At 50.4% G+C, this 25,917-nt stretch overlaps 1 protein-coding gene across 2 annotated transcripts in view; it reads right to left on the bottom strand.

The window, feature by feature from the left end:
* Window positions 1-25,917, bottom strand: part of ENG (endoglin) — a 117,980-nt gene that overhangs the window by 10,327 nt on the left and 81,736 nt on the right. Inside the window, exons 4-13 of one of the 2 annotated variants that reach the window (XM_015405828.1) lie at window positions 21,207-21,384; window positions 18,062-18,227; window positions 16,001-16,142; window positions 14,100-14,274; window positions 9,752-9,903; window positions 7,578-7,718; window positions 4,503-4,538; window positions 2,726-2,836; window positions 486-737; window positions 84-147 (exon numbers count right to left, since the gene is read on the bottom strand). In XM_015405828.1, the coding sequence (XP_015261314.1) occupies window positions 84-147; window positions 486-737; window positions 2,726-2,836; window positions 4,503-4,538; window positions 7,578-7,718; window positions 9,752-9,903; window positions 14,100-14,274; window positions 16,001-16,142; window positions 18,062-18,227; window positions 21,207-21,384 (1,417 nt within the window). The remainder of the gene's footprint in view (window positions 1-83; window positions 148-485; window positions 738-2,725; window positions 2,837-4,502; window positions 4,539-7,577; window positions 7,719-9,751; window positions 9,904-14,099; window positions 14,275-16,000; window positions 16,143-18,061; window positions 18,228-21,206; window positions 21,385-25,917) is intronic. The other variant, XM_015405836.1, reaches the window with a different exon arrangement.

The following is a 25,917-nucleotide window of genomic DNA, read 5'->3' as shown; positions in this document are numbered from 1 at the left end:
GTAACAAATAAAAGTCAACAGCCTTGCTCTAAGTGGATATCAAGAAGGTCCATTTGTACTGGTAAAAGGAGCTGAGAACTCACCGTGCGATGGAGAGTTGGGGTCGTTCACCTTCACGTCCAAAGAGCTTTCAAAGGAGCTGGGATTCTGAATTTTAAAAAGTGGAAAACGTGATGAACATCTTGGGTTTTTTAAAAAAATGCCATTATCATTCATCAAGGCCATGAACAGTATTATAGCTGAATTTACATTCACGTGGGCAGTTGTCTTGGTCCACTCCATTCTGTCCACATCGCTTTGAAGTGAGGCCTCCAGAACTGCACACAGTATTCCTCTGTTGATACACCTCAAGATCGCAGCAGCCTTTTTTGCCGCTGCATCACACTGGCTGCTCATATTTAACTTACAGTCCACCCAGACCCCAAGATATGGCCTTCTGGCCAGCCTCAAAGGGACACGCAGGCCAAGCAACTGTGAAAACTCACATGGCGGTTCAGAGACACCCAGCAGACAAGGGTGGCGGACAAACTGGGCCGCCCTCCATCTTTGGCTTCATAGACGAATCGGAAGCGATGAATCCGTGTGCCAGGAGAGTTGTCGGGAACTTCCAAGATCTCCACAGAGGAACTGGCTGAGGTGCCGTTGCGGATCAGTGGCATGGATGTTCTGCCAGTGGCTTTTAGGGAACATTCTTGGAGTTGCAGAGATGAGTCTTGGTCGGCTGTCCTGAGCGACACCTGTCCAGGAGGAAAAAGAAGAGCCCATTGTCCGATGGTGGCTCACTTGCCCCCATTAGAGGAAGAAGCTAAGTGCGGCATGTTGTACCACTTGTATCTGAAGAAGTGAGCTCTGTCTCATGAAAGCTCATACTGGAAAAAATGTCGATAGTCTTTAAGATTCCCACTGGACTGTATTTGCCTGTTGCAGGGAGGGAGGAGTTGAACCCAGACTTACCTGGTGGTGTAGCCTTCTTGGCCAAGGGCTCTTGACTGCACTACTCAGCCAGAGAGGTAAGGTGGTTAAATGCCACATAGCTATTCTTCTCCTCTCAGGTTCAGTCCAGGGGCACTCAGCCAACCTCCTCATTCGTAGGGAGGGGGCTGTGGCTCAGTGGTACAGCATCTGCTTGGCATGCAGAAGGTCCCAGGTTCAATCCCCGGCGTCTCCAGCTAAAGGGCCAGGCAGTAGGTGATGTGAAAGACCTCGGCCTGAGATTCTAGACAGCCGCTGCCAGTCAGAGTAAATACTAACTTTGATGGACCAAAGGTCTGATTCAGTATAAGGCAGCTGCATGTGTGTTCGTATGTGACCTCAGTGCCAGATGGAACATTCCAGTAACCGCTCTGGGAAATCACGAGACCACTGGCAGCTTTCACACATGCGAAATAATGCGGTTTCACTCCACTTCAGCGACGGTTCGCAAGTGGGTTTTGCCATTTCACACAAGAAAATCCGGTTGCAAAGGGCGTGAAAAGAGGATTGAAAGTGCGTCGTTTAGGGGGTGTGAAAGCGACTCGCAAACCTTCTGCCTCCCTTCACCTGGCCCTGCCACTGTACCCCCTTCAGCTCAGCCTGCCTTCTTCTGGCCTGCCACTGTAGGGACCTGCCCACCCTTAGCCCCAAATGCTGACAATTTAGGAGGTGGGCAAAGAGAAGGCGGTGAAAACCACCTTATCTGGAATGAAACCTCCCACGAATCCCTGATAAATATTTGGCAAATTCAGAAACTGAGAATAGAAACAAACATTTTGATCTCCACATTCATCTATTTAAAATTCAGCTTTCTAGAGCACCTAGTGAATCACATCCCAGATAAGGAGGCTCACTCTGCCTTATCTGGAAGAAAGGTGTTCAATATTGCTGTGGGTTTACGATCAAATTACTCTGAATAGGCTTGGTCTTACGGGACAACCGACAGGGGTGAGACCCTCTCTCCAAAGAACGTTAATCTTCTTTCACAGCCATGGATGTTTCCTACATAGGAACTAATCTTTAGGAGGTCCCACACAGTCAGTGAACAGATGAAACTGACATCGGGTGCTTTCCCACATGCTAAATAATGCAGCTGCACTCCACTTTAGTGACTATTTGCAAGTGGTTTTTGCCATTTCACACAGTAGAAGCTAGTTGCCACGTGCACTGAAAGTGGATCGGGAGTGCGTTATTTCAGGTGTGTGAAAGCACTGACTCCAATCATTGGGCCATACAGCCCTACACGGTCTACTCCAGAGCAGTGTTCCCTCTAAGCTGAGTTAGTGTGAGCTAACATAGTTTTTTAGCCGCCCGCTCACAAATTTTTGTCTTCACTCAGGAAAGGTGGCTCCAGAGCAAACTAATTTATGCAGCAGCCAAATCGCTCGCTCACAACTTTAATGCCAGTTGCTCACAAAGTAGAATTTTTGCTCAGAAAACTCCACAGCTTAGAAGGAACATTGCTCCAGAGGGGCTCTCTGGGGTCTCAGGAACAGAAGGGGTCTTCTCCTAGTATCTGAGATCCTACGGAAGCCAGGAACTGAACCTGAAACCTTTTGCATGCCAAACACACAATGTATCATTGGGCCATGACCATTCCTGCCAGAGTGTGTCTACTATATGCCCGGAGGCAGGAGGGTCAGGGTGAGATTTCCAGTGGACAGTCCGCCCTATCCTGATTTCCTCTTCTCTCTGGTCTGTGCGTTCATCTCCATCTCCCCACCCGTCTTCCCATGCAAGAGACGGGCAATACCTGGACATAGGCCACTTCGTTGAATTCCAGAGTTGTGGATGGCAATCTGAATTCTGGTGTGGAGAAAAGCTGGAGAGAAAGCTTCTCCGGGAGATCACACTGAAACGGTATCTGTTGCAGGAGACAAAACAGAGGAAGATGGCGGACAATGACGGACGCTCGGGGCTATTTTTGGGCAGGAACGCACAGGAACGGAGTTCCGGCTGGCTCCCAAGTTGGCCACGCCCAGCAGGAACTCATTAGCATAATAGGCCACACCCAACAGCAGAAACTCATTAGGATTGGCTACATTAGGGGTGTGTGGCCTAACATCCAAAGGAGTTCCTGCCACAGAAAAAGCCTCAGGGTTTTGACAACAAACAAGGTAAACAGAATAACAAGCAAAAGGTGGGTGTGCCTGGATGACCACACTTCTGGCAACATGTGGGTGCGGCCTAATGTGCTAATGAGCTGTGCTGTCAGGGGTGTGGCCCAATATGCTAATGAGTTCCTGCTGTTGGGTGTGGCCTATTATGCTAATGAGTTCCTGGACGCTTATTCACCAAGCTCCATTTTACTGCCACAATACGGCTAACTGTGCTGCGGAGATATCGTGGAGATACCGTGGATAAATATTCTTGTTTCGGAAGTGGCTGAGGACAAGCCTATTTTATCGTCCGTTTGCTGTTGTAAGAAGCTGAGAGTGTGGGATTTGCAGGTTAGCAGCGTTGGAAACACTAACAAGCTCACTGGCAAGGCCTACTCAAAGTTTGCTGGCGAGGCCCTCTGAAAACAACTACGAAAGAGCTCAGCGTTGTTGTCAGCTGCATCCAGCCCATTCTTATACATCTCATCATGTTACATGTACATTTGCTGTTCAGGCTCTGCCTCCCATTCCAGGGTATTTGAAAAAGTGTGCCTTGCACACGAAAGCTCATCCCTTGGATAACCTTTGCTGGTCTTAAAGGTGCCCACTGGACTCAAACTTTGTTCTGTGACCACCAGGGGTCATTTCGTAGAAAAAGAGCTAGGGGGAACTCATTAGCATAACTCATTAGCATATGCCACACCCCTGGACATCACCGGAAGTGTGTCATAAGGCCACACACCCCGCCCCCAACGGTCCCGGCCTCCGCCGCCGGCCTTGCAGCTCCACTGCCGAGCCCCATGAGGGGCCCACCGGTGGACCTGCAAGGCCGGCGGGAGTGTAAGGAAGCCCCGCGAAGGCCCTCCCTGGCCCCAGGCAGGCCCGCCCCCTGTACCTCACCCGGGGGAACTGCGATCCCCCGCGATCCCCCCCGAAATGACCTCTGGTGACCACTATGTTTGACACATATCATTATTAATCTGACAGAAGGACTTCCTAAATTCAAAGGGAATTCTCTCGACATGAACACAAGACACTCTCCGCTTTCTAACTGGAAAACTCCACGCCTCTTCAGTCTTGCGGCCAAAGATAAGCACCCGAAGGGAGGACCGGCTAGCGCTTCACGCCATGGCTTCCTTGACAGTCTCCCTTCCAAGTACTAACCTTGGCCAACCTGGTTTACCTTCTGGAATCTAACGAGATCCAGCTAGTCTGGGCCATCCCAATCAGGACATTAAAAAATAATGTAAACCTTATTTAAACATCTGCTGTCCAATAATGAAGGCATCGTTCTAATCAAGTAAAAGTTTTAAAACTGATATGTCAGACTGATATGCCGTCTTTGTGCCAGCGCCTCGTTTACACTAAAATGAGCAAAACAGATGACGAGTTTGCAGTGGGGAGTCTCTCTCGGTCTCTCTTTCTCCTTACCGTGACTTGCTGCAGAGAAGCCAGGGTCACAATGAGCTGCAGTGACAAACAGAAAGAAGGAGCGGAGGTGAGCCGCAGGGCATACATGCATGGCTGTTGTACACAGTGATGGCTCGCGCAATGCCTTGTAGGTAGGCTACAAGCTACCACCCAGGGGCGGATGAAGGCTCACTGGTGCCCTCAGCACTGACCCATCTTGGTGCCCCCCTCCTTTCCGCACTGACCCCCAGTCCATTTTAGTTGTTGACCTGTCTGACCAGATATACGATGCAGGTTGCAGCAATACAAAAAATTTATTCATATGATAACGCAATATACTGTACAAACTAAGCCAAGCTTGGGCTACATAAAGTTCCACAAAAATGCAATACAACATCTATTTTAATATTTCACAAGTTATCAATTTATTTATTTTTTACAAATCTTCATTCGGTCCCCCCCCCCTTTTTACCTTTTCCCCAACTTTGTGGTGCCCCCTTTGGCCCTGGTGCCCTAAGCACGTGCTTAGTCTGCTTAATGGTTAATCCGCCCCTGCTACCTCCTCTGACCATCACTGAATGGACGAGAGGAATCTGGTGTTCTTACCAGAGGGCACCTGGAGGGGGCGACAGAAGGGCCAGGGCTGCTGCCACGCATCATGCAAGTGCACAGCTGCTGAGGGGCTAGCGCGACATTCACCACAGGCCGTCAGGGAGTCACCCGAGCCAGGCGCACAGCACGGCCTCACAGTGTTGTTATTAGCTGTGTCCTGGCGCTTCGATAAGGAGCAACGTGGGAGAAGTGGCCTTCTCTCTATGCCTGTGTGATATGGTTGCCATCCTCCAGGTGGGGCCTGGAAATCCCCCGGAATTATAACCGTTATCCAGACTACAGAGATCAATCCCCCTGGAGGAAATGGCTGCTCTGGGTGTTGGATTATCGCTAGAGTCCCTCCCTTCCTCAAATCCCACCCTTCCCAGACTCCACCCCTGAAATCTCCAGGAATTTCCCAACCCAAAGTTGGTAACTCCCCTGTGCAGGATTGCTGCCATCAATGTTCCCTCTAAACTGTGGAGTCTTGTGAGCAAAAATTCCACATTGTGAGCCACTGGCATTAAAGGAACTGCTAGGTTGGCAGGAGCTGGGGCCAAAGATGTGGCACTCTCAAGCTGCTGAACTACCGACCTTCCGGTCTGCAGTTCAGCGTCTTAACCATTGAGCCACCGCAGCCGTGTTTTAGGACTGCCTTTATAATCTGCCTTTCTCACACATTGGTGCAAGAATCTGAGTCACAGAGGACACTTCTTTTTTAAAAAAAGTAATCTCTCCTTATATATAATTGAATAGTGGGTGCCAAGGTTCTAATTCTAAAATGCACTCCCTTAGTGTATGGCTGATGGCACTGCTCCTCAGCATATATCGCCACCAATCAGAAGGCAAAGCCCGGGTCCCGCCCACACCACAACTGCTGCGACAACCTGGTCTTTTGCATATGGAAGCTGATTGGACTTCAGTCCATTCCACACCTCAAACTCCCCCCCCCCGCAAGGCAGTTGGGATTTTCAGTTGCATAACATACCTCATAGGGGAGAGGAGAATGGGTAACAATGGTTACCACTCTCCAGGTGAGGGCTACAGATAACTCAAACATACAAATGCTCTTCAGGTAGCAGAGATCAGTCCCTCTGGAGAAAACAGTGGACTCTGTCATTAAACCCTGCTGAGGTCGCCACAGGAAACTGACACTGTTTGCCCAAAGCCAGAGCACTCTCCCAGAGCCTCTTTCTAGATCCCGTTGTATTTATTTCCGCAACGGGCATTATTTCTAGTAATGTTATAAATATGAAAATTACAAAAGTGATACTAATACTTGGTAAGTAGGTTTGAACATTTTTGTTTTTGTATAAGCTTTGGCTTTATATAATTACGCATAGTTAGCCTGTCTGGTTTCACTGCTTTGCTATGTTTTTTCTAGAAACTGTTATTGAACTCCAAGCTTTTCTGTTGAAGTGCAGTTTTCCACACATCGTCTAGTAAGGTTTTGTACCAAGTTTATTTTAAATTTTGTTGTACAATGACCTAAGATGTAAGTACTAATGTTCATATGTATTATATCATGTATAAGCTTATAGATTCTTCGTCAGAAGAAGACGCTTGTCGAAACGGCATCACATTCCGGAGACCACCGTCCCGCCGTCGTTGTTATCTTCTATCTTATGTAACTGGATTTACAATTTGAATGCATTAGTATCACTTTTGTAATTTTCGTATTTATAACATTATTGCTATCGTTAAAGAAACATTGAGCGCCAGGGGTCATTTCGTAGAAAAAGAGCTAGGGGAACTCATTAGCATAACTCGTTAGCATATGCCACACACCCTGACATCACCGGAAGTGTTTCATAAGGCCACACCCCCTGACATCACCGGAAATGTGTCATAAGGCCACACACCCCGCCCCCAACGGTCCCGGCCACCACCGCCCGCATTGCAGCTCCACTGCCGTGCCCCATGAGGGGCCCGGCGGTGGACCTGCAAGGCCGGCGGGAGTGCAAGGAAGCCCCGCGAAGGCCCTCCCTGGCCCCAGGCAGGCAGGGGTGGGGAGAGGCAGGGAGGAAGCAACTTACACTCCCTCTTCTCCTGCCTCCTCCTGGCTGAATGAGGGCCGGAAGCGGGGCGGCCGGAAGCAGGGGGCAGGGATTTGTCATGTGCCCCGCCCCCCATACCTTGCCCGGGGGATCTGCGTTCCCCCGCGTTCCCCCCCGAAATGACCTCTGTTGAGCGCACTTTACACAGTTCCCGTGGCTCTATCTTTTCATGTCTACAGACGGTGACCATATTTGTCTTTGTACATAATGATGTTACATGACCAAGAAGCAACTGCCACAGGCGTCTGTTTCGTCTGCCCGAGGAGTGGAAAAACAGACGAGGCACGGGTGATCCGCTTTATGGAGGGCCACGGGAAATGACCGGCTCAGGGATCTCCGAAACCTGGAGCCAGTCTGGGTGGCAAGATATAGCCGGAGCCCAAGACCTACACAAAAGGGGATGAGTCACGCCGAGGACTGTTTGAAGCACACAAGCGGCAGTGCTGACCTTGTTCTTGACATGGATTCCGCTTTCCACCCGAGTGAAACAATCTTCCAAGCCACTTCTCAGAACAAAATGCGTCATGTTATCTTGTGCCACACAGCGGGAGTCCGAGAGAGTCATAATTGTGATGGGATCCTTTAAAACCTAAAAGAAAAACCAACATCATATTAAAATCTTATCTGGGCTGACATCTCCCCTCCACCAATATCACCACAGTGTCTCTCTCTCACTGGACCTATTTATATTGGACTGCTAATGCTGAAAATGGTAAGTCATTCCAGCCTCCAATTTGGTGTTTCTATAAGGGCCTAGCCCAAGAGGGTGGGGTCATAAAAACTGTCAAGATCGGGGTTCAAATTTCCACAGGCCAATCAAGCAGCTTTGAGAATGACAGGAGTACTCCGTCCATGAATGTTAGCTGCACAATGTGTCTTTTGTGGGACCGGCAAAAAGCATCCATACAACTATTAATAAGGCTGTCCTCCTTTTTGGAAGACTTCATGCAAGGAGAAGTGGGTTTATAATTCTAGAAATTCCCGTTGGGGCTTGACTTTTAAAACACTGATGCAAAATTGTCTGGTAGTTAGCAATTTGTATGTACTGAATGTTATTGCTTATTGAATGTAATGTTTATACTTGACTAGGATGAAATAATGATACACTATGCACTTTATTAAATGATGACCATAAATAGAACACATTGGTTTGCTAATAAGGTTTTTGCAGTGTATATTTATTTGTTACTAGACTCTCCTAAGACTGCAGCTCAAGTTGCTTCAGTCTCCAGGTGGGGCCTGGGGATCTCCCGCTTTTGCAACTGATCTCCAGCTGACAGAGATCAGCTCCACTGGAGAAAATGGGTGTTTTGAAGGATAGACTCTATGGCATGGTACCATGCTGAGGCTCCTCCCCTCCCCAAACCCCGCCCTCTCCTGGATCCACCCCCAAAGTCTCCAGGTGTTTTCCAACCTAGACCTGGCAACCCTACAAGGTGGCTGTAAGAACAAATGGTGAGGGGGACACACACACCCCAAGGCACACTGCCCCAACCTCCTTGGAGTACTGGTTTGAATTAGGGTTGCCAACTTCCAGGCAGTAGGAAAAACACATAAGCAATCCTGTTATGTAAACATTATCAGAAGATTCATATTACTTTCAAGACTTATAAAATTACAAAAAGTTTTATCAATTGCACAATATTGTGAACAACAGGTCCAATATAGTTCAACATAATGAGTATCCGGTATAGACTCATTTCAACTTTACAGTCTTCCTCAGATGTAATTCTATACTGAAGGGTGAGGTCAGCATCTTTATCCAGTTTAATAAATTCCAAAACTAATTATTAAGGTATTATGGTTTGAAATAATTAATTTCCATGCAGCTACATATGAATTTGCATTTACCTTGGTTTTTCCAGGATACTATGAAGAAAATTACAATATTAAACTGGATTTAATATTGAATTACATCTAGAGGAAGATTGTAAAGTTGAAATGAGTCTATACCGGATACTCATTATGTTGAACTATATTGGACCGGTTGTTCACAATACTGTGCAATTGATAAAACTTTTTGTAATTTTATAAGTCTTGAAAGTAATATAAATCTTCTGATAATGTTTACATCACAGGATTGCTTATGTGTTTTTCCTATTGGATACCTGTGACCCCTCTTGTTTTTAACTTCCAGGCAGTAGCTGGAGATCTCCTGGGATGTAACTGATCCTCAGGTGACAGAGATCAGTTCCCCGGGGGAAAATGGCCGCTTTGAAAGGCGGACTCTATGGCATTAGACACTGTCGAAGTCTCTCCCCTCCCCAAACCCGTCCCTCTTCAGGCTCCACCCCCTAAATCTCCAGGTATTTCTCAGTTTGGAGCTGGCCCCCGTAGTTGAAATCCCCACTCTGCCATGGAAGCTTGCTGGATGACGTTGGGCCGGTCTCACACCCTCGGCCTCAGCTACCTCACAGGGTGGCTGCTGTGAGGATAAAATTGAGGAGAGGAGATGACGGGAGCCATTTTGTGTCTCCATTGGGGAGGGAAATGGTGTATCAATGAAGTCAGTAAATCGTAGTGTTTTTTTAAAAAAACAACAACAACAGGAGATCCTAACCATGTATCTCTTCTGGGCTATGTCTGCTTGTACCCCAATTCTACACACGCTGATCTGCTTACAGACAAGTATTGCTTGGCCAGGGCCACTTCGATGGTGTTCTCCAGGCACCTCCACGGCACCACGAGGTTTATCAGGCCTTCGATCTCTCTGGTCGGGCTGTGCGGGTGACTTCTGGCCTGTGGCGTGGTAGCCGCCTCCCTCGACTCTTCTGCTAAAATGGAGCATCACAAGGCAGGTTGAGATGGGGACAGGGCCGGCTCGCCCGCTAGGCGAACTAGGCCTTCGCCTAGAGCGCCAGCGGGCTGTTAGGGCGCGGGAAGAGAGGCAGGGGCGCCGTCAAGGAACGGGGCTGGGAGGAGCTCTGCCACATGGCTGCAGGGTCTCCCTCCCCCCGCTCCGTACCACTTGATCACCCACTGGCTTTGCCTGGCGGTCACTCCTCCTTCCGCCCTGCCCCGCCCCCCGCGGCAGGAGGGGCCGAGGAGGGGCATTCCGTGCCGGGGGAGGCGCGGCCAGAGAAGCTTGCAATGGGCCGGGAAGTTTCCTCCAGAAGCAGCGGCGTGCGAGGGTTCCCCCGGGTGCGCCAGCAGAGGCCGGTGAGTGGTGCGGGCGGCTGGAGCGCTGGCTCGGCTTCCACCCTGCTCGGACGGGGATGAGGGGGAGGGACGGCCGCCTGGCCATGCAGCTGCCGAGTGCCTGCCGCCCGCTCTTTGTGTGAGCGCCCTGGGGTTGCTCGGTCGTGGGCACGCGTTTTGCCCACCCTCATTTTGCGCCCACGGGAGGGAGGCCTTGCTTGCCCGCCCGGCTCTCCTGCAGTCCGCCCGGGAATCGGGAGGAAGGGTGGGGGGTTGGAACTGGATCGGGGCCTCCCACCCGGGAAGCCAGACGCCGCTTCCTTCTCTCCGCCTCTCCTGCACCTTGCGTGTCTTCACCCACAGCAGCCCCCTGTGCGTAGGCCGGGCGTCTAGCAGGGCGGTCCGTTCGCATCCCAGCCAAGGGCGGGAGGGGCCCCTTCTCCAGGCAGGGCGCAGCGCTTTCCTCCTCCCGCCACCGTCGCCGCCTTTCTCGGCCTCTCCTGTCCACCAGTGGGCGGGCAGGAGTGACCCCTTCTCCGGCGCGATGGTTTCCTCCTCCCTGCCCGCTTGCCCGCCCGCCCGCCAGCTGCTGCCTTCTTTCTCGGCCTCTCCTGTCTGCCACTGGAGGCCAGCTGGCCGGCAGACAGCAGTGGCCCCTTCTCCGGCGGCGGGGGGGGAGGAAGGCTGGGGATGCGCAGACCCAGACACACACCGCCCGCTTTCCTCCTCCCCCCCGCCTTCTTTCTCAGCCTCTCCTGCCCGGCTGCGGCGGGGGGGGAGGGCCGAGGACGAGTAGAGCGCGTTTCCAGGCCCCGCCGGGAGGTTGGCATCTGCGCTCGCCTAGAGCGCAGGACAACCTCGGGCCGGCCCTGGATGGGGAAGGCCCTCGGCGTGGGATTTGCTTCTAGGGACTTTTAGGAGACCGAGGTGTGGAACAAGCCAAGTTTACCGAACGCCGCGTAAGCCCTGTTTCTCCTCAGCTGCCGCCACAGCTTCCAACCCTCTGCTGAAGCGTTCCCCTCTCGCCAAAGATCTGGCTCCTACTCTCTTTAACAGCCCCTGACCTGGATGGCCCAGGCTGGCCCGGCTCATCAGATCTCAGAAGCTAAGCAGAGCCAGCCCTGGTTAGTACTTGGATGGGAGACCACTGACGAAGACCTGGGGCGCCATGTGGCAAGCCACCTCTGAACATCTCTTGCCCTGAAAATCCCACAGGGTTGCCATCAGTGTTCCCTCTAAGCTGAGTTAGTGTGAGCTAGCTCACAGTTTTTTAGCCTCTGGCTCACACATTTTTGTCTTAGCTCAGGAAGGATGGCTCCAGAGCAAACTAATTTGTACAGCAGCCAAATCGCTCGCTCACAGCTTTAATGCCAGGAGCTCACAAAGTAGAATTTTTGCTCACAAGACTCCAAAGCTTAGAGGGAACATTGGTTGCCATACGTCAGCTGCATCTTGAGGGCACTTTCCTCCACCACCAAGCCCTGAACTGACGTTTACTTGGGCTGTGGTCACACTGGCAGCTTGGTGCGGTATGGTAGCGCCTCTAATAGGACCGGTTTACAGCACTGCGGGGCATATAATCCAGACAGCGCACCCTGCTGCGGGTTACCCATGCGGCCGTCCCGTGGTCAAGCATCCACGTTACTGCAGCGCTGCAGCCACAGAGCACACTGCCCAGTCATTTTTTAAAATGCAGGTAGATGCATGTGTGACCAGAGGTCGATTCGGGGGGAATCGTGGGGGATCGCAGTTCCCCCGGGTAAGGTGCAGGGGGGCGGGGCACACGACGAAGCCCGCCCCTTCTTCCAGCCGCCCCCTTCTTCCAGCCTCATTCTGTTGCAGAAGGAGGAAGAAGCAGGAGGGTAAGTTGGCGTCCTCCCCCTCTGCCTGGCCGAGGCCACTCCACGTGGCCTCCGCAAGGACTCCCAGCCCCATCCAGGAGCTTCCCCGAGGTAGCTGTGTTAGTCTGTTGCTGCAAAATAGTCCAAGAGTTCAAATAGCACCTTTAAGACTAACAAATAGCACCTTTAAGACTAACCTTTAAGACTAAGACTAACTGAGTGGTAGGTGTGGCCTTATGACACACTTCCGGTGATGTCAGGCTGTGTGGCACATGCTAATGAACACACTTCCGGTGATGGCAGGGTGTGTTTCATATGCTAATGAGTTATGCTAATGAGTTCCCCTAGCTCTTTTTCTACGAAACGACCCCTGTGTGTGACCATGTGCACGCATATGTGCTTGTGTGCACACATGTGCCTGTGTGCATGCGCACACATATGCACATGTCTGTGTGTGCACTCATGCACGTATAGGCAAAAAGTTTTTAAAACCCACCCCAGCGGCAGAACGGTTCTGAAGGTTCTGACAGCCCTTCTGGGTTCCTTTCGCTGCAGGAGAGTTCGGACCAGTGTTCCCTCTAAGCTGAGTTAGAGTGAGCTAGCTCACAGTTTTTTATCCTCCAGCTCACACTTTTTTGTCTCAGCTCAGGAAGGATGGGGCTCCAGAGCAAACCAATTGATGCAGGAGCCAAATGGCTCGCTCACAACTTTAATGGCAGTAGCTCACAAAGTAGAATTTTTGCTCACGAGACTCCACAGCTTAGAGGGAACATTGGTTCAGACACTGGAAAACCCGGACGGAACCCCAAAGAACCCATTAATACCAGACTTTCCCCGGCATCTGTTTATTCCGCTTCCACTGCGGAACAGCACGGGTTGCCGACGCCTACGCCACGGGAGGCAGATGTTCTCGTCTGGAGGGGCCCATTTATTTAGCTCAGGTAATGCTACTATAAAATAAAGAGACATCACCCTGCCAAGAAAAGCCCGTATGGACAAAGTATTCCCAGTAGTAATCAGGGGCCATTTCCTGCAGGAGCGCACAAGAGCGGCGCTCCGGCAGTAAAGAGCCTAGGAGGTGGGCACATGCAACAAGCCCCACCCCCTGCTCCCAGCAGCCCTCAGTCAGAGCAAGAAACAGCCAGGTAAGCTGCAGAGCCTGACCCCCTGGTCCAAAACAGTCCAGTGGCACCTTTAAGACCAAGTTTTATTCTGGTACGAGCTCTCCCTCCTCTGTGAGGACAGATCTACACGTTCCCCCCCCCCAAATAGCTGGCAATCCAAAACAGTCCAGTGGAGCCTGAGCGGTGGGTGTTGCCTTCTGACACACTTCCGGTGATGTCAGGGGGTGTGGCATATGCAAACAGGTTATGCTAATGAGTTATGCTAATGAGCCCCTGCACCTCTTTTCCTACGAAATGACCCCTGTGTACATGGAATGCTTTTGGACACTCTAAAGCCCTCATTCAGTATGAGTACCCCTCTCCCAGGAATCCCCAGTTTTGGTCCTTCTGATGCTTTACGCACCTGGCCCTAATTCAGCCAACTGCCTCCAGCATCTGATGCAAGCCAGAAATTCCCCCCTCCACTGGAATCTGAACCAGACTCATGATGTTGCCAACCTCCAGGTGGGGCCTGGAGTTCTCCAGGTGGGGCCTGGAGTTCTCCTGGAATTACCATTGATCTCCAGGTCACAGAGGTCAAGTTCCCCTGGGGAACATGGCCGCTTCAGAGGCGGGACTCTACGGCATTGCGTCTAGTTCCAGGGCAAAAAGAGCGCCTGTATCCAAATAAGCGTTTAGGCGTGAATTAACGATACCTTTGGGCAATTCTTGAAGGCAGCCGTTAAATAACAAGCTACGGAACAGGGTAACAGCCTCATCTTTGCCCTGCCGAACTCCTTCCCCTCGCCAAGTTCTGCCCTCCCCAGGTTCTGCCTCCAAATCTCCAGAAATTTACCAGCGCAGAGATGGCAGCCATTAGAGACTCACCACATCGGACTACTTCTAGGGTGATGCGGTTGGCAGACGGTATCTCTGTGTAGGAAGCAATGAAATCGACGCCTCTGTCATGGACCTTTCTGATCAGACCTTCTTTGCTGTCTGGGAGGGCTTCGCCGTCAATCTTCCCGGAGCTCATGTGCTTTAAGCTGTACTTGCCAGACACCTGCCAGAGGGAAGAAAAAGATGTTTTGAAGTGGTGGACTTTGCCATCTACAGGGTCTCACCAAGGCAGCCCTCTTGCTTCCTGGCAGAAGGCACGCGACTTCCTGCAGCTCTGGGACAGGCAGAAGTTCCATCATTCTGGCCCGGAATCTCCATCCTGGGGAACAATGTACCTGCTGGATTTCTACTATTTATGCAGCACAGAGACTCAGTCAGTCAGGGGGAAAGAAGGACAACGGGGAGAGTTTAACTGTGGCTCCCTTCGGAGAAGCCAGTGGAGACTTTCAGTATCTTTGTAAAAATATTTTCAGGGGAGTAGCCGTGTGGGTCTGAAGCAACAGAATATAGTTTGAGTCCAGTGGCACCTTTAAGACCAACAAAGTTTTATTCTTGGTATTCTGAGTATTTATTCTGGACTCAAACTTTGTTCTGTGAAAATATGTTCTCATGTATATTGTATATTGTATATGAGCTGCGGTGGCTCAAGTGGTTAAGACCCTGAACTGCAGGCTGTGGAAGGTCAGTAGTTCAGCAGTTCGAGACCCGGGTGCCGCATGATGGAGTGAGCTCCCATCTCTAGTTCCAGCTCCTCCCAACCTAGCAGTTCGAAAGCAAGAAATTGCAAGTAGATAAATAGGGACCACTTCGGTGGGAAGGTAAGAGCGTTCCGTGCACCTTGGTGTTTAGTCATGCCGGCCACATGACCACGGAAACGTCTTCGGACAGCGCTGGCTCTTCGGCTTTGAAACGGAGATGAGCACCGCAACCCTAGAGTTGGATTCGACTGGCTTTCGAGCAAGGGAAACCTTTACCCTTACCTTTATATTGTCGAAGGCTTTCACAGCTGGAGTGAAAATCTACAACAACGTTTAAGTAATTATCAGTGAGCTGACTCTAAAACCAGTAGTCAGCTTGCAGACAATTACTTAAACCCTGGTTTGCCTCAAGAAGCATCGGTTTCATTTCTCGATGACTAACCGCAGTTAAAGCAGACCACTGTTTGGTGTTATGTCTAAACAGGACCTGTGGGTGAACGTACAAAACCCATACCTGGGATGCATTTGCAATCACAAACATAAGCCAATGCAGTGAATCAGACTGGAGTTCAGAAAGGCAGCCCCGATACTGGCTCTGCTGCGAGGGGAGTGGTCCTCCAGAGCCTTCTCTCCTCCTGCTTCCCTTCCCCACACTATAAGTAGGGTTCCCAACATCCAGATGGCACCTGGAGATCTCCGGCTATTACCATTGATCTCCAGATGATCAAGATCAGTTCCCTTGGAGGAAATGGATGCTTTGGAGGGTGGGGCTCTCTGGCATTAGACCCTGCTGAGGTCTCTCCCCTCCCCAGCCCCCCCCGGCTCCCCCCCCACATCTCCAGCCCAGAGCTGACCACCTTAACCAGGGGTCATTTCCTGCGGGAGCACACAGGAGCGGAGCTCCGGCAGTAAAGAGCCCAAGGGGCGGGCACAGGCAACAAGCCCCATCCCCTGCTCCCAGCAGCCCATAGCTAGCAATCCAAAAGAGTCCAGTGGAGCCTGAGCGGTGGGTGTTGCCTTCTGACACACTTCCGGTGATGTCAGGGGGTGTGGCATATGCAAATAAGTTATGCTAATGAGTTGTGCTAATGAGCTCCGGCACCCCCTTTTCTACGAAATGACCCCTGACCTTAACTATACGCGTGCAACTTCAGCAGCGAGAGATCAGTGGTGGTTCTGATCTGGCCTTACCAAGAACTGGGTCGAATGGGTCGTCGAGCCGATGTTCCACAGCAGACTGTGCTGGCTTTTAAGCACCAGCACCACGCTGAGCTCCTTAAAAGGGTCTCCTTTGTCACAAGTCACATTCATGTTCAGCTCCACCGCCTGCGTGCTGAAAGACACAAAGCCCAGGGTGAGTGGCAAAAGGGCATGATTAGGCCGGCAGTTTAAACCATGACCAGGAATAGGGCATTCTCGGTGGCGGCTCCTACCTGGTGGAACGAGCTCCCAGAGGAGATCAGGGCTCTGCGGGACCTAGCACAGTTCCGCAGGGCCTGCAAGACGGAGCTCTTCCGCCAGGCTTTTGAATAGGAGCCGCCACCACTAGTGCACCACTAGTGCACTACTATCGCACTAGTTACCACCTAACCCCCATATACGGACATCAGGATGGGGGCGAGTACATCTGGGCCCTTTAATCGCTGCACTATGGGTGAGAACGGGATGGTTAGGATGCGGCCATCTTGCTTTTAGAAATTGTAAAGTAGCTGAGAGAAGTATCAAAATCTGTTTTAATGGGATTGTAATTTAATATTTTGTATTGCTTTTACTGTTTTATCTGGCAATGTGCCCTGTAAGCCACCCTGAGCCTCCGGGGAGGGCGGGATAGAAATGTGAATAATAAAATAAAATAAATAAATTTTAGCAGCCCATGTGCCGCTTGCGCAAACTAAGAGCATCCACCACACTATCCGAAGTACTATTTCACCTCTGTTTATCGTTGGCATTGCGCTAGGCACTGCACGACGAGAGATTCACTGACTATAGTCTTATCTGGCCTACTTTTTTTTTTAAGTAGGATTTGCCAATGTGATTTAAATATTTGTTGTTGTTCAGTCGCACAGTCGAGTCCGACTCTTCGCGACCCCATGGATCATCTCCCGCCAGGCCCTCCTGTCTTCCGCCGTCCTCTGAAGTTGGCTCAATTTCATGTTCGTTGCATCGATGACACTGTCTAACCATCTCATCCTTTGCCGTCCCCGTCTTCTTTGACCTTCAATCTTTCCCAGCATCAGGGTCTTCTCCAGGGAGTGCTCCCTTCTCATTTGGTGGCCAAAGTATTTGAGCTTCAGTTTCATTATCTGGCCTTCCAGGGAACAGTCAGGGTTGATTTCTTTTAGGATTGACTGATTTGATCTTTTTGCAGTCCAAGGGACTCTCAAGAGTCTTCTCCAGCACCATAGTTCAAAAGAAATATACAACATTATTAAACCAGCTTCCTCTGAAAGCAGGCTATGATGCGTATTTCTTGGATGCAGAGGAAGGAATTATTCATAGAGATTTATTATTTCTGATTGTTTCCTTCATGTATATCCTGCCTTTCTCCCCAATGAGGAGCCAAAGAAGTTTACAACAACCCTCATGAGGCACGTTAGGTGATTTGTTCCATCTTGGGCACTTTCAGGGGTCATTTCCTGCAGGAGCGCACAGGAGCGGCGCTCCGGCAGTTAAGAGCCCAGGCAGCGGGCACTTGCAACAAGCCCCACCCCCTGCTCCCAGCAGCCCTCAGTCAGAGCAAGAAGCAGCCAGGTAAGTTGCAGAGCTCCCCCCCAGCCCCTCCAGTCCAAAACAGTCCAGTGGCACCTTTAAGACCAAGTTTTATTCAGATACAAGCTCTCCCTCCTCTGCGAGATCTGCACGTCCCCCCCCCAATAGCTAGCAATCCAAAACAGTCCAGTGGGGCCTGAGCAGTGGGTGTTGCCGTCTGACACACGTCTGGTAACGTCAGGGGGTGTGGCATATGCAAATAAGTTATGCTAAGGAGTTACGCTAATGAGCTCCTGCACCTCTTTTTCTATGAAATTACACCCCGGCACTTTCAATAGACAAACTGGGAAGAAGGAGGAGAAGGAGGTGGTTTTATACCCCAATGGCAATGACAAACCAACTGGACTCAAACTTCATTCTTCTACTTCAGACCAACATGGCTACCCCACCTGAAACTGCCACTGTTGGTCTCGCCTTGAAAATCCTACAAGGCTGCCAACTGCAACTTGACTGTACTCTACACATGCATAACCCGCAATTTACCCGGAGTCCTGGTGGCCCTGCTGGAGCCAGACGATATGCGCTTCTTTCCTGGGGTTTTTGCTGGGGTGAGGACAGCTTTTGACCTCCGAGGAGATGACATCCATCTCCAGGTACTGCCCGGCATCGAAATCCGTCTCTGGGATGCAGTCCTCGGAAGTTCCGATCTCTGGAGAAAACAGAAAGACAATCAGCCTTTTCCAGACGCTCAGGCAGGAGGGCTCCGTTTTTGATTAGATCAGGCTGTGCTAAGCAGGATATAGTGAATGATGCTCAGGAACAGATGTGCAAATGGAAACCTCCCCACTTGCCAAGTCTTCAGGAAGACAGTGGCCTCATCTCAGATTTAGGGGAGGGGAAGATGAATCAGTAAGATCCAAAAACTGACTCCAAAATAAGTTATCTGCTTAGATCTGAGATGGGGCAGTGCTTAGGGCCACAATACACGATGTATGCAAATGACTTGGGGTTGGGACTCCGCCAATCTGACTTGCAGCAGTCACATGTATGATCTGGGAACTAACATTCCCAAGTGCTCCAGGAACTGATTCAGTTCGGGAGCGTGGCACTGGGGGTGAAGGGATTCAGCCTTCCCCCTAGCACTGTTCTTCCCGAGCTGAGACAACCACTGGGGGGGGGGGCTGTTTGCCCCATTGTGAGGTTCCATGTGTGCTACTGACCACAGCATGTGGCGCCCCACAGCAGGGCAAATAGGCTCCCCCATGGCCATTTCCAGGGCTTTTTTTTGGTAGAAAACCCCCAGCAGGAACTCATCAGCATAATAGGCCACACCCAACAGCAGAAACCTATTAGCATATTAGGCCACACCCCGACAGCACAGCGCATTAGCATAATAGGCCACACCCAACAGCGGAAACCTATTAGCATATCAGGCCACACCCTGACAGCACAGCTCATTAGCATATTAGGCCACACCCCATGCCTTCCCTTGACTTGCCTGGGGAAGCCGGCCCTTGGACAGGCTGGGGGATGCATGGGGAGGCATTTAAATGCCTCCCTGATTCTTCCAGGGGTCCCCCGGCCCGCCCACCTTGGAGTCACGGGGGGGTGGGGTCGCTCTCCAGGCCTTCCCTCTGTAACACACACAGAGGTTTTGGCTGTAGTGGGCGTGGCCAACTCCGAAGCCAGCTGGAACTCCGTTCCTGTGCGTTCCTGCCCAAAAATAGCCCTGGCCATTTCAGCTCAGGAAAATGGTGCAGGAGGAAAAGCAAAAGCCAAACTGGGCCCCAGAGCACTTGGGAACACCAGTTTCCTGATCTTATGTGTGACTGCAAGTCAGAGTGTTGTTTGGCCCACAGAGTCTCAGACTAGGACCAGGAAGAACTGAGCTCCAGTCCCAGCTCTGACAGAAAGCTTACTGGGACGAGTTAACTTTTTGCAGGCTAACCCTACCTCAATGACTGATGTGATGATAAAAGGGGGGGACCGTGTATGCCATCCTGAGCTCCTTGGAGGAAAGAAGTGATTTAAAAATCTATTGATTTCATTTCGTTTCCATCCTGCCACTCTTTCATTGTGGAAGTCATGATGGGATCACCACAGTTCCCTGACGGCCATCCGGGGGGTTCTGACAAGACTCAAGTGTGCTCGCTTTCAGCAATCATGTACCTTTCAAGGTAGCATGAGAACATCTGATATTAATTTGCAAAGTTGCAAAAAGTTGCAAAAAGCAGCAAGAGGCAGGGCTATTTTTGGGCAGGAACGCACAGGAACAAAGTTCCAGCTGGCTCCCGAGTTGGGCACGCCCAGCAGGAGTTCATTAGCATAATAGGCCACACCCAATAGCAGAAACTCATTAGGATTGGCTACATTAGGGGTGTGCGGCCTAACATGCAAAGGAGTTCCTGCTACAAAAAAGGCCCTGGGTTTGGACAACAGACAAGGTAAACAGAATAAGAAGCAAAAGGTGGGTGTGGCTGGATGACCACACTTCTGGCAACACGGGGCTATGGCCTAATATGCTAATGAGCTGTGCTGTCAGGGGTGTGGCCTATTATGCTAATGAGTTCCTGCTGGGCTTTTTCTACAAAAAAAGCCCTGGCAAGAGGAATTATCCCAAGAGCAGTGGTGACCACACATTCCGGTTGACTAGCAAAGCTCAGCCACGGATTTGTGGACCACTATTTCCAAAAAAAACTTGTTCGTCGACACAAAAGGAGAAGGCAAATGAGCAGCCCCAGGGAAGTTGAGTTTTCATTCTACCCATCTTCTGTATTGACTTGTATTTTCAGACTTTACCTGCCCTTTTGTTTTTATTTGTAGTTGTCTTATTGAACTTGCTCCATTCATTACAGAGTTCGATGCTGCTTTATGGTTTAGCACCAGGCTGCTACCACAGGTGTCTTTATTACAGGTTTGATTGGTGAACTGCTAGTGATTGATCCGCTTTTTATACTTTTATACTGGTCTTGTGTGTCAGCTCTTTTGTATTGTTATTATGGCGTCCACTGTTGCTGTTTTTCTTTAATTTTAAATCTACTGGCTTTTGTTTTGAATTGCTGTACGTTGCCTCCAGCAATTTTTCTGTAATGGGAGCATTACATGAATCGCCTAATTCACTTACAGTGTTAAGCTTCGAGCCAGACAGGGCTCCATCGACTCTCGCACCCTATTGGCCATTCTGAACAAGCGGCCAATCGCTGTTAAGCAAGTCCCTAAGCGGGAAGAGTTTCGATTGGTCTTTATCCTGACAATCTTATTGGTTGTTACTTGTAAATAGGTGTGGCTATGTTAGCCCGGGAATGTTTAAAAGGAGCCAAGCTCCCAGTGTTAATCTGTTCTGGTTTTGAATGCGTTTGAGTGTTTGTTCGCTACTTCAAATAAAGCTGAATCACTGAGCTGAAATCATTCTCCGATCCTTTGTTAGCACGATCTAACATTTTCCAAAACGTTTGCCAAGAAATAAATTGATTAAATATATAACCCATCCATTCTTGGGCCACCTTTCTGATGAGAAATGGCTCAGAATAGCACGTGAAAGATAATAGCCCATGCAATAAATGCAACAAAAGCACTTAAAAGGTACAGTAGAAATAAATTTTAAAGAACACATTGATCGCACACTACCTCCTGGCTGTATAAGGAAGGGATCCCGTTGCGCTTTAATCAAGATCTTAATGGGACTCACCTTTGCCTACTTGAAAGTGGATCCGTTGAGGGCTCCCTACGCTGGCAAAGGAGGAAACACCCCCGTACTTTAATTTGGCCCACTTCAAGAGCTCCTCGCCACTGGCAAAGGAAGGAAGTGCGGTTGTGTTGGTTTCTCCGTTGTTCGTGTTCATGTTCAGAAAAATGTTTTCAGAGTTCTGGAAAAGAAAGGCAGAGCAGCATCATAAGAGACGAAGCAGCCCAGTCTGGTGGTGAGATACCAAAACCCCTTCTCAGCAGTGAGATCAGCCCCTGCCTGGCCTGTACCACTTCCGATCGCCAGGAGAGGAGGTTCATAAGACCGAATGGTCCTCCAAGACGGAAAAATCCTTAGACATAGAAAACTAGCTAGTCTGGAATGATCTACCCGAGCCTCCCACCCCCCCCCCCCCGTCTATTCTAGCTTTATATGTATAGGAATCTTTTTTACATTCTATCTTAAAGGTTTAAGAACATAAGAAGAGCCCTGATGGATCAAATCATAGCTTATTTAAAGCTGGGCTATGGATAGCTGGGTGGAGCTGCGGTGGCTCAAGTGGTCAAGACGCTGAACTGCGGGCTGTGGAAGGTCGGTAGTTCAGCAGTTCGAGACCCGAGTGTGCCGGATGACGGAGTGAGCTCCCGTCTCTAGTTCCAGCTCCTGCCAACCTAGCAGTTCGAAAGCAAGAAATTGCAAGTAGATAAATAGGGACCACTTCGGTGGGAAGGTAACAGCGTTCCGTGCGCCTTGGTGTTTAGTCATGCCGGCCACATGACCACGGAAACGTCTTCGGACAGCGCTGGCTCTTCGGCTTTGAAACGGAGATGAGCACCGCAACCCTAGAGTCGGATTCGATGGGCTTTCGAGCAAGGGAACCTTTACCTTTACTATGGATAGCTGGAAAAGACAATAATGCCTGGCAAAGCTGAAGGCAGCAGGAAAAGAGGAGGAACAAGGGTGGCCAGACTCCCGGTCCGAGTGGGGGTTCCTCAGATTTCGGGGGCTCCTTCCTGCTGCCAGCCAGTCGGCCCATGGGGGAGACACCCTGCCCCCAAGAGCGACCACCCGGCCATCCATACTGCAAGATTTAAAGGGGCCCCCTGCTGACCGGCGGGAGCATGTGGCGAATTCGTGGCTTGGAGTGTAGGCGTGCACGGCCTCCCCACCCCCTTTCTTCCCAACAGCATTTAAAGGGACCCTTTAAATGGTGTTGGGAAGAAGCGGGGGCCGTGCGCCTGCACTCCGAGTCACAAATTCGCAGCTCGGAGTGCCGGTGCGAGGGGGGGTCCCCACCAATGTTCCCTCTAAGCTGTGGAGTCTTGTGAGCATAATTTCTACTTTGTGAGCTGCTGGCATTAAAGTTGTGAGCGAATGATTTGGCTATTGCATATAAGCTAAGACAAAAATCTGTGAGATGGAGGCTAACATTCTGTGAGCTAGCTCACACTAACTCAGCTTAGAGGGAACACTGGTCCCCACCTCTTCCCAAAAGCATTTAAAGGGACTCTTTAAATGCTTTTGGCAAGAAGCAGGGGGGGCGCTGGCCCCCAACCTGATGAGGTCACGTCTGCATGATGTCATCATGCTGGGGGCGTCCCCTCCCCCTCCAGTAACACTCCCAAAAGTCCCCCGCCAGCAACCCTAGGAAGACTCCACACAAGATGGATCGGTGTTATGTATTACGCTCAAAGTGCACCATAAGAACATAAGAGACACCAATGTGGGATCAGGCCAAAGGCCCATCCAGTCCAACACTCTGTGTCACACAGTGGCCAGAAATACCAGAGCCATCAGGAGGTCCACCAGTGGGGCCAGGACGTTAGAAGCTCCAGAGCCCCTATCTATACCTTGTGGCTAAAAGCCACTGATGGACTTCTGCTCCATACACTTATCTAATTCCCTTTTGAAGCCGTCCATGCTTGTAGCCGCCACCACTTCCTGTGGCAGTGAATTCCATGTGTTAATCACCCTTGGGTGAAGAAGTTCTTCCGTCTTGCAGGCCCTGCGGGACCTTATGCAGTTCCACAGGGCCTGCAAGACGGAGCTCTTCCGCCAGGCTTTTATATAGGGGCCGCCACTTCTACTACTACCACCATTGAAACAATGGGGTTGGGAGCAATGTTCCCTCTAGGCTGAGTTAGTGTGAGCTAGCTCAGAGTTTTTTAGCCTCCGGCTCACACATTTTTGTCCTGGCTCAGGAAGGAGGGCTCCAGAGCAAACTAATTTATGCAGCAGCCAAATCGCTCGCTCACAACTTTTAATGCCAGTAGCTCACTAAGGAGAATTTTTGCTCAGAAGACTCCACAGCTTAGAGGGAACATTGGTTGGGAGTGGTCCCCGGAAGAACGGCCATAAATTTGCATGGCACTGATGCTGCTGGACTGGCTTGGACCATCGACAGGACAAATTCACCTAAGGAAATGATTGCTACCATCCTCAGAGACCATCTTGTCTGCATGGAGCACTTTATCTGTTTGTTGTGATTTAATGGTTTTTACTGTTTTATATTGGGTTATGTATGCGATTATGCCCCTGTGTAAGCCGCCCTGAGCCAGTTCGCTTAGAATCCTGCTCTGTGGTGTTGCAAGGGCAGATCAGCCCTTTTGTCAGCTGAGAAAAGTAGCCCCTGCAGGGTTGGCAGTGCTGCGAGGCCACTCAGCTCCGATCCAGTCCATGCTACGGATCTAGAGATGCCAGCCTTTGGGTGGGGCCTGGGGATCCCCCAGAATTACAGTTCGTCCCCAGGCTACAGTGATCAGTTAGGAGAAAAGGGTAGGTTTGGAGGGTGGGCTCTATGGCATTGTGCTCCACTGAGGGTCCCTGTCCTCCCCAGGCTCCATCCCCAAATCTCCAGGAGTTTCCCAACCTGGATCTGGCAACCCGACCCCCTATACCGCAGCGGCCAGTAGAGACACAGCAACCCTATATGGATTATCTGCAGGGCTGCCCAGCACCAGGCCCAAAGCCATGGGGGGGGCCTGGGGGCAATGCCCCCCTCCGGTAATTGTTTTTTACAAATAATGTAAGATGTGTGTGGGGTTTTTAAAATAACCCCAGGCACAGTCAGGGAAGCTTCAGTGTCATTTTATTTTTTCCCGAGCCAAAAAATAAATCGTTTTTTTTTTTAATGCAAACAAAATAAAATAAAATTGCAAGATGCAAAAGAGAGAGTCAGCGATTCCCCCCCCCAGCTTGCACAGAAAAGCAGCCCAAAATCAAGTCTCTCCAATCGAAAGGACTAGAGGAGGACTAGAGGTCGCAGACGATCCGGAGCTGCTGCTCCCGCCACCGCCAGATGAGCTGCAGGAGCAGTGGGGGGCGCCCCCCCCCGGATTTCCCCACGCCCCACCAACTAAAAATTTCTGGGTACGCCCCTGCTCAGCTTGTTCCAGCGCTTTAAAAAAATATTCTGCAATACTGTGTCAGGGGAAAGAATGTTGGTTAAGACACACGCCTGCATTTGTAAGTAACTGGAGTTACTTTTAAACCCGGCTTCCTTTGTTGCCGTCTATGCAGGAAAGGGAAATGGAGAGGGAAAGGGAAAGACGCTTCTGTGAGCCTGGAACATTCGGGCTTCGTGTCATTTTGAAGAGATATCTGAATGCAGCCTTAACGTTGCAGCACATGGACTTCTATACCAAGCGCAAGTTGATCCAAACTATTTATTTTTAAAAAATAGTAGTCCATTCCAGTGTACCAGCCCATCCAAATACAGGGAAACCAACCAAAACATCAAAACAGTCAGCCTTCAACCAAGAAAATAAAATAGGTGGCCAAGCAAATACTAGAAGACCACATCTTTGTAAATTGGGTTGTTCATAATGATATCCTGCTCAAACAGAAACTGCATTAGTGGGAACCAAGGCTGCCACAAAATCATTATAAGCTTTCTCAGAGTATGGGTTGCGTACTGCCAACGGTAACCTTTGCCAAAAGAAAATAAGACCAAATATGACTAAACCAAGTATCGATGTGGGGTGGCAAAGGATCTTTCCAATGAGCAGCAACCACATTTCTTGCTGTAGAAAGTAAAATAGGAATTAGCTGGTCTCCAGTTCAGACCGTGTGACCAGCTTGGGTTCCACGCGGTCAAGCGCAAACTTCGCTCACAGAGACAATGAACTATGCTAGGGTTGCCAAGTCCATCTTCCACCCCCAGCGGGGGACTTTGGGGGCGTTCCTGGAGGGGGTGGGGTGTTATGTATTGACTGTATATATAACTGCTATGTGAACCGTCCCATTAAGATACCATGTTAAGCTTCGCCTCTGGGCTAGGATCCTAATGTAACCAATAGGAGCCCTAGCCCAGAATGTGTCTGCCAATCACCGTACAAAGCGGGACCGCTTGTGATTGGGTGTATTCTCTTCAACCTCATAGGTTGTTATCTGTACAGGGGGTGTGGCTACATTAGCCGGGAGTGTTTAAATATAGACAAGCCAGTGTATTGATTGTTCTGATGATGGGTTCTGGCTGGCGATTGTTGTACCGTGACGGAGAAGTAACTGAGCTGAAGAATAAACCGCATTCTTGCTGAAATCACTCTCCGACTCTTTGTTAAGCGCATGACTTAACAATTGGCGACAAAGGTGGGATCCTAGTGCAGGTAGGCAGCCCCGCTAGAACGGACCCCATGTCGGACAACGAGGAGATCGCCGAGGCCAGCCAGCCACAGGCTCCACCCGCTCTGGTGGCTCCGCCTGTGCGCATAAC

Source organism: Gekko japonicus, unplaced genomic scaffold, assembly GCF_001447785.1.
Source record: "Gekko japonicus isolate JY-2015 unplaced genomic scaffold, Gekko_japonicus_V1.1 scaffold1491, whole genome shotgun sequence".
NCBI lineage: Eukaryota > Metazoa > Chordata > Lepidosauria > Squamata > Gekkonidae > Gekko > Gekko japonicus.
The sequence above is the reverse complement of the archived record's forward strand: the minus strand, read 5'-3'. Positions and strand labels throughout refer to the sequence as shown.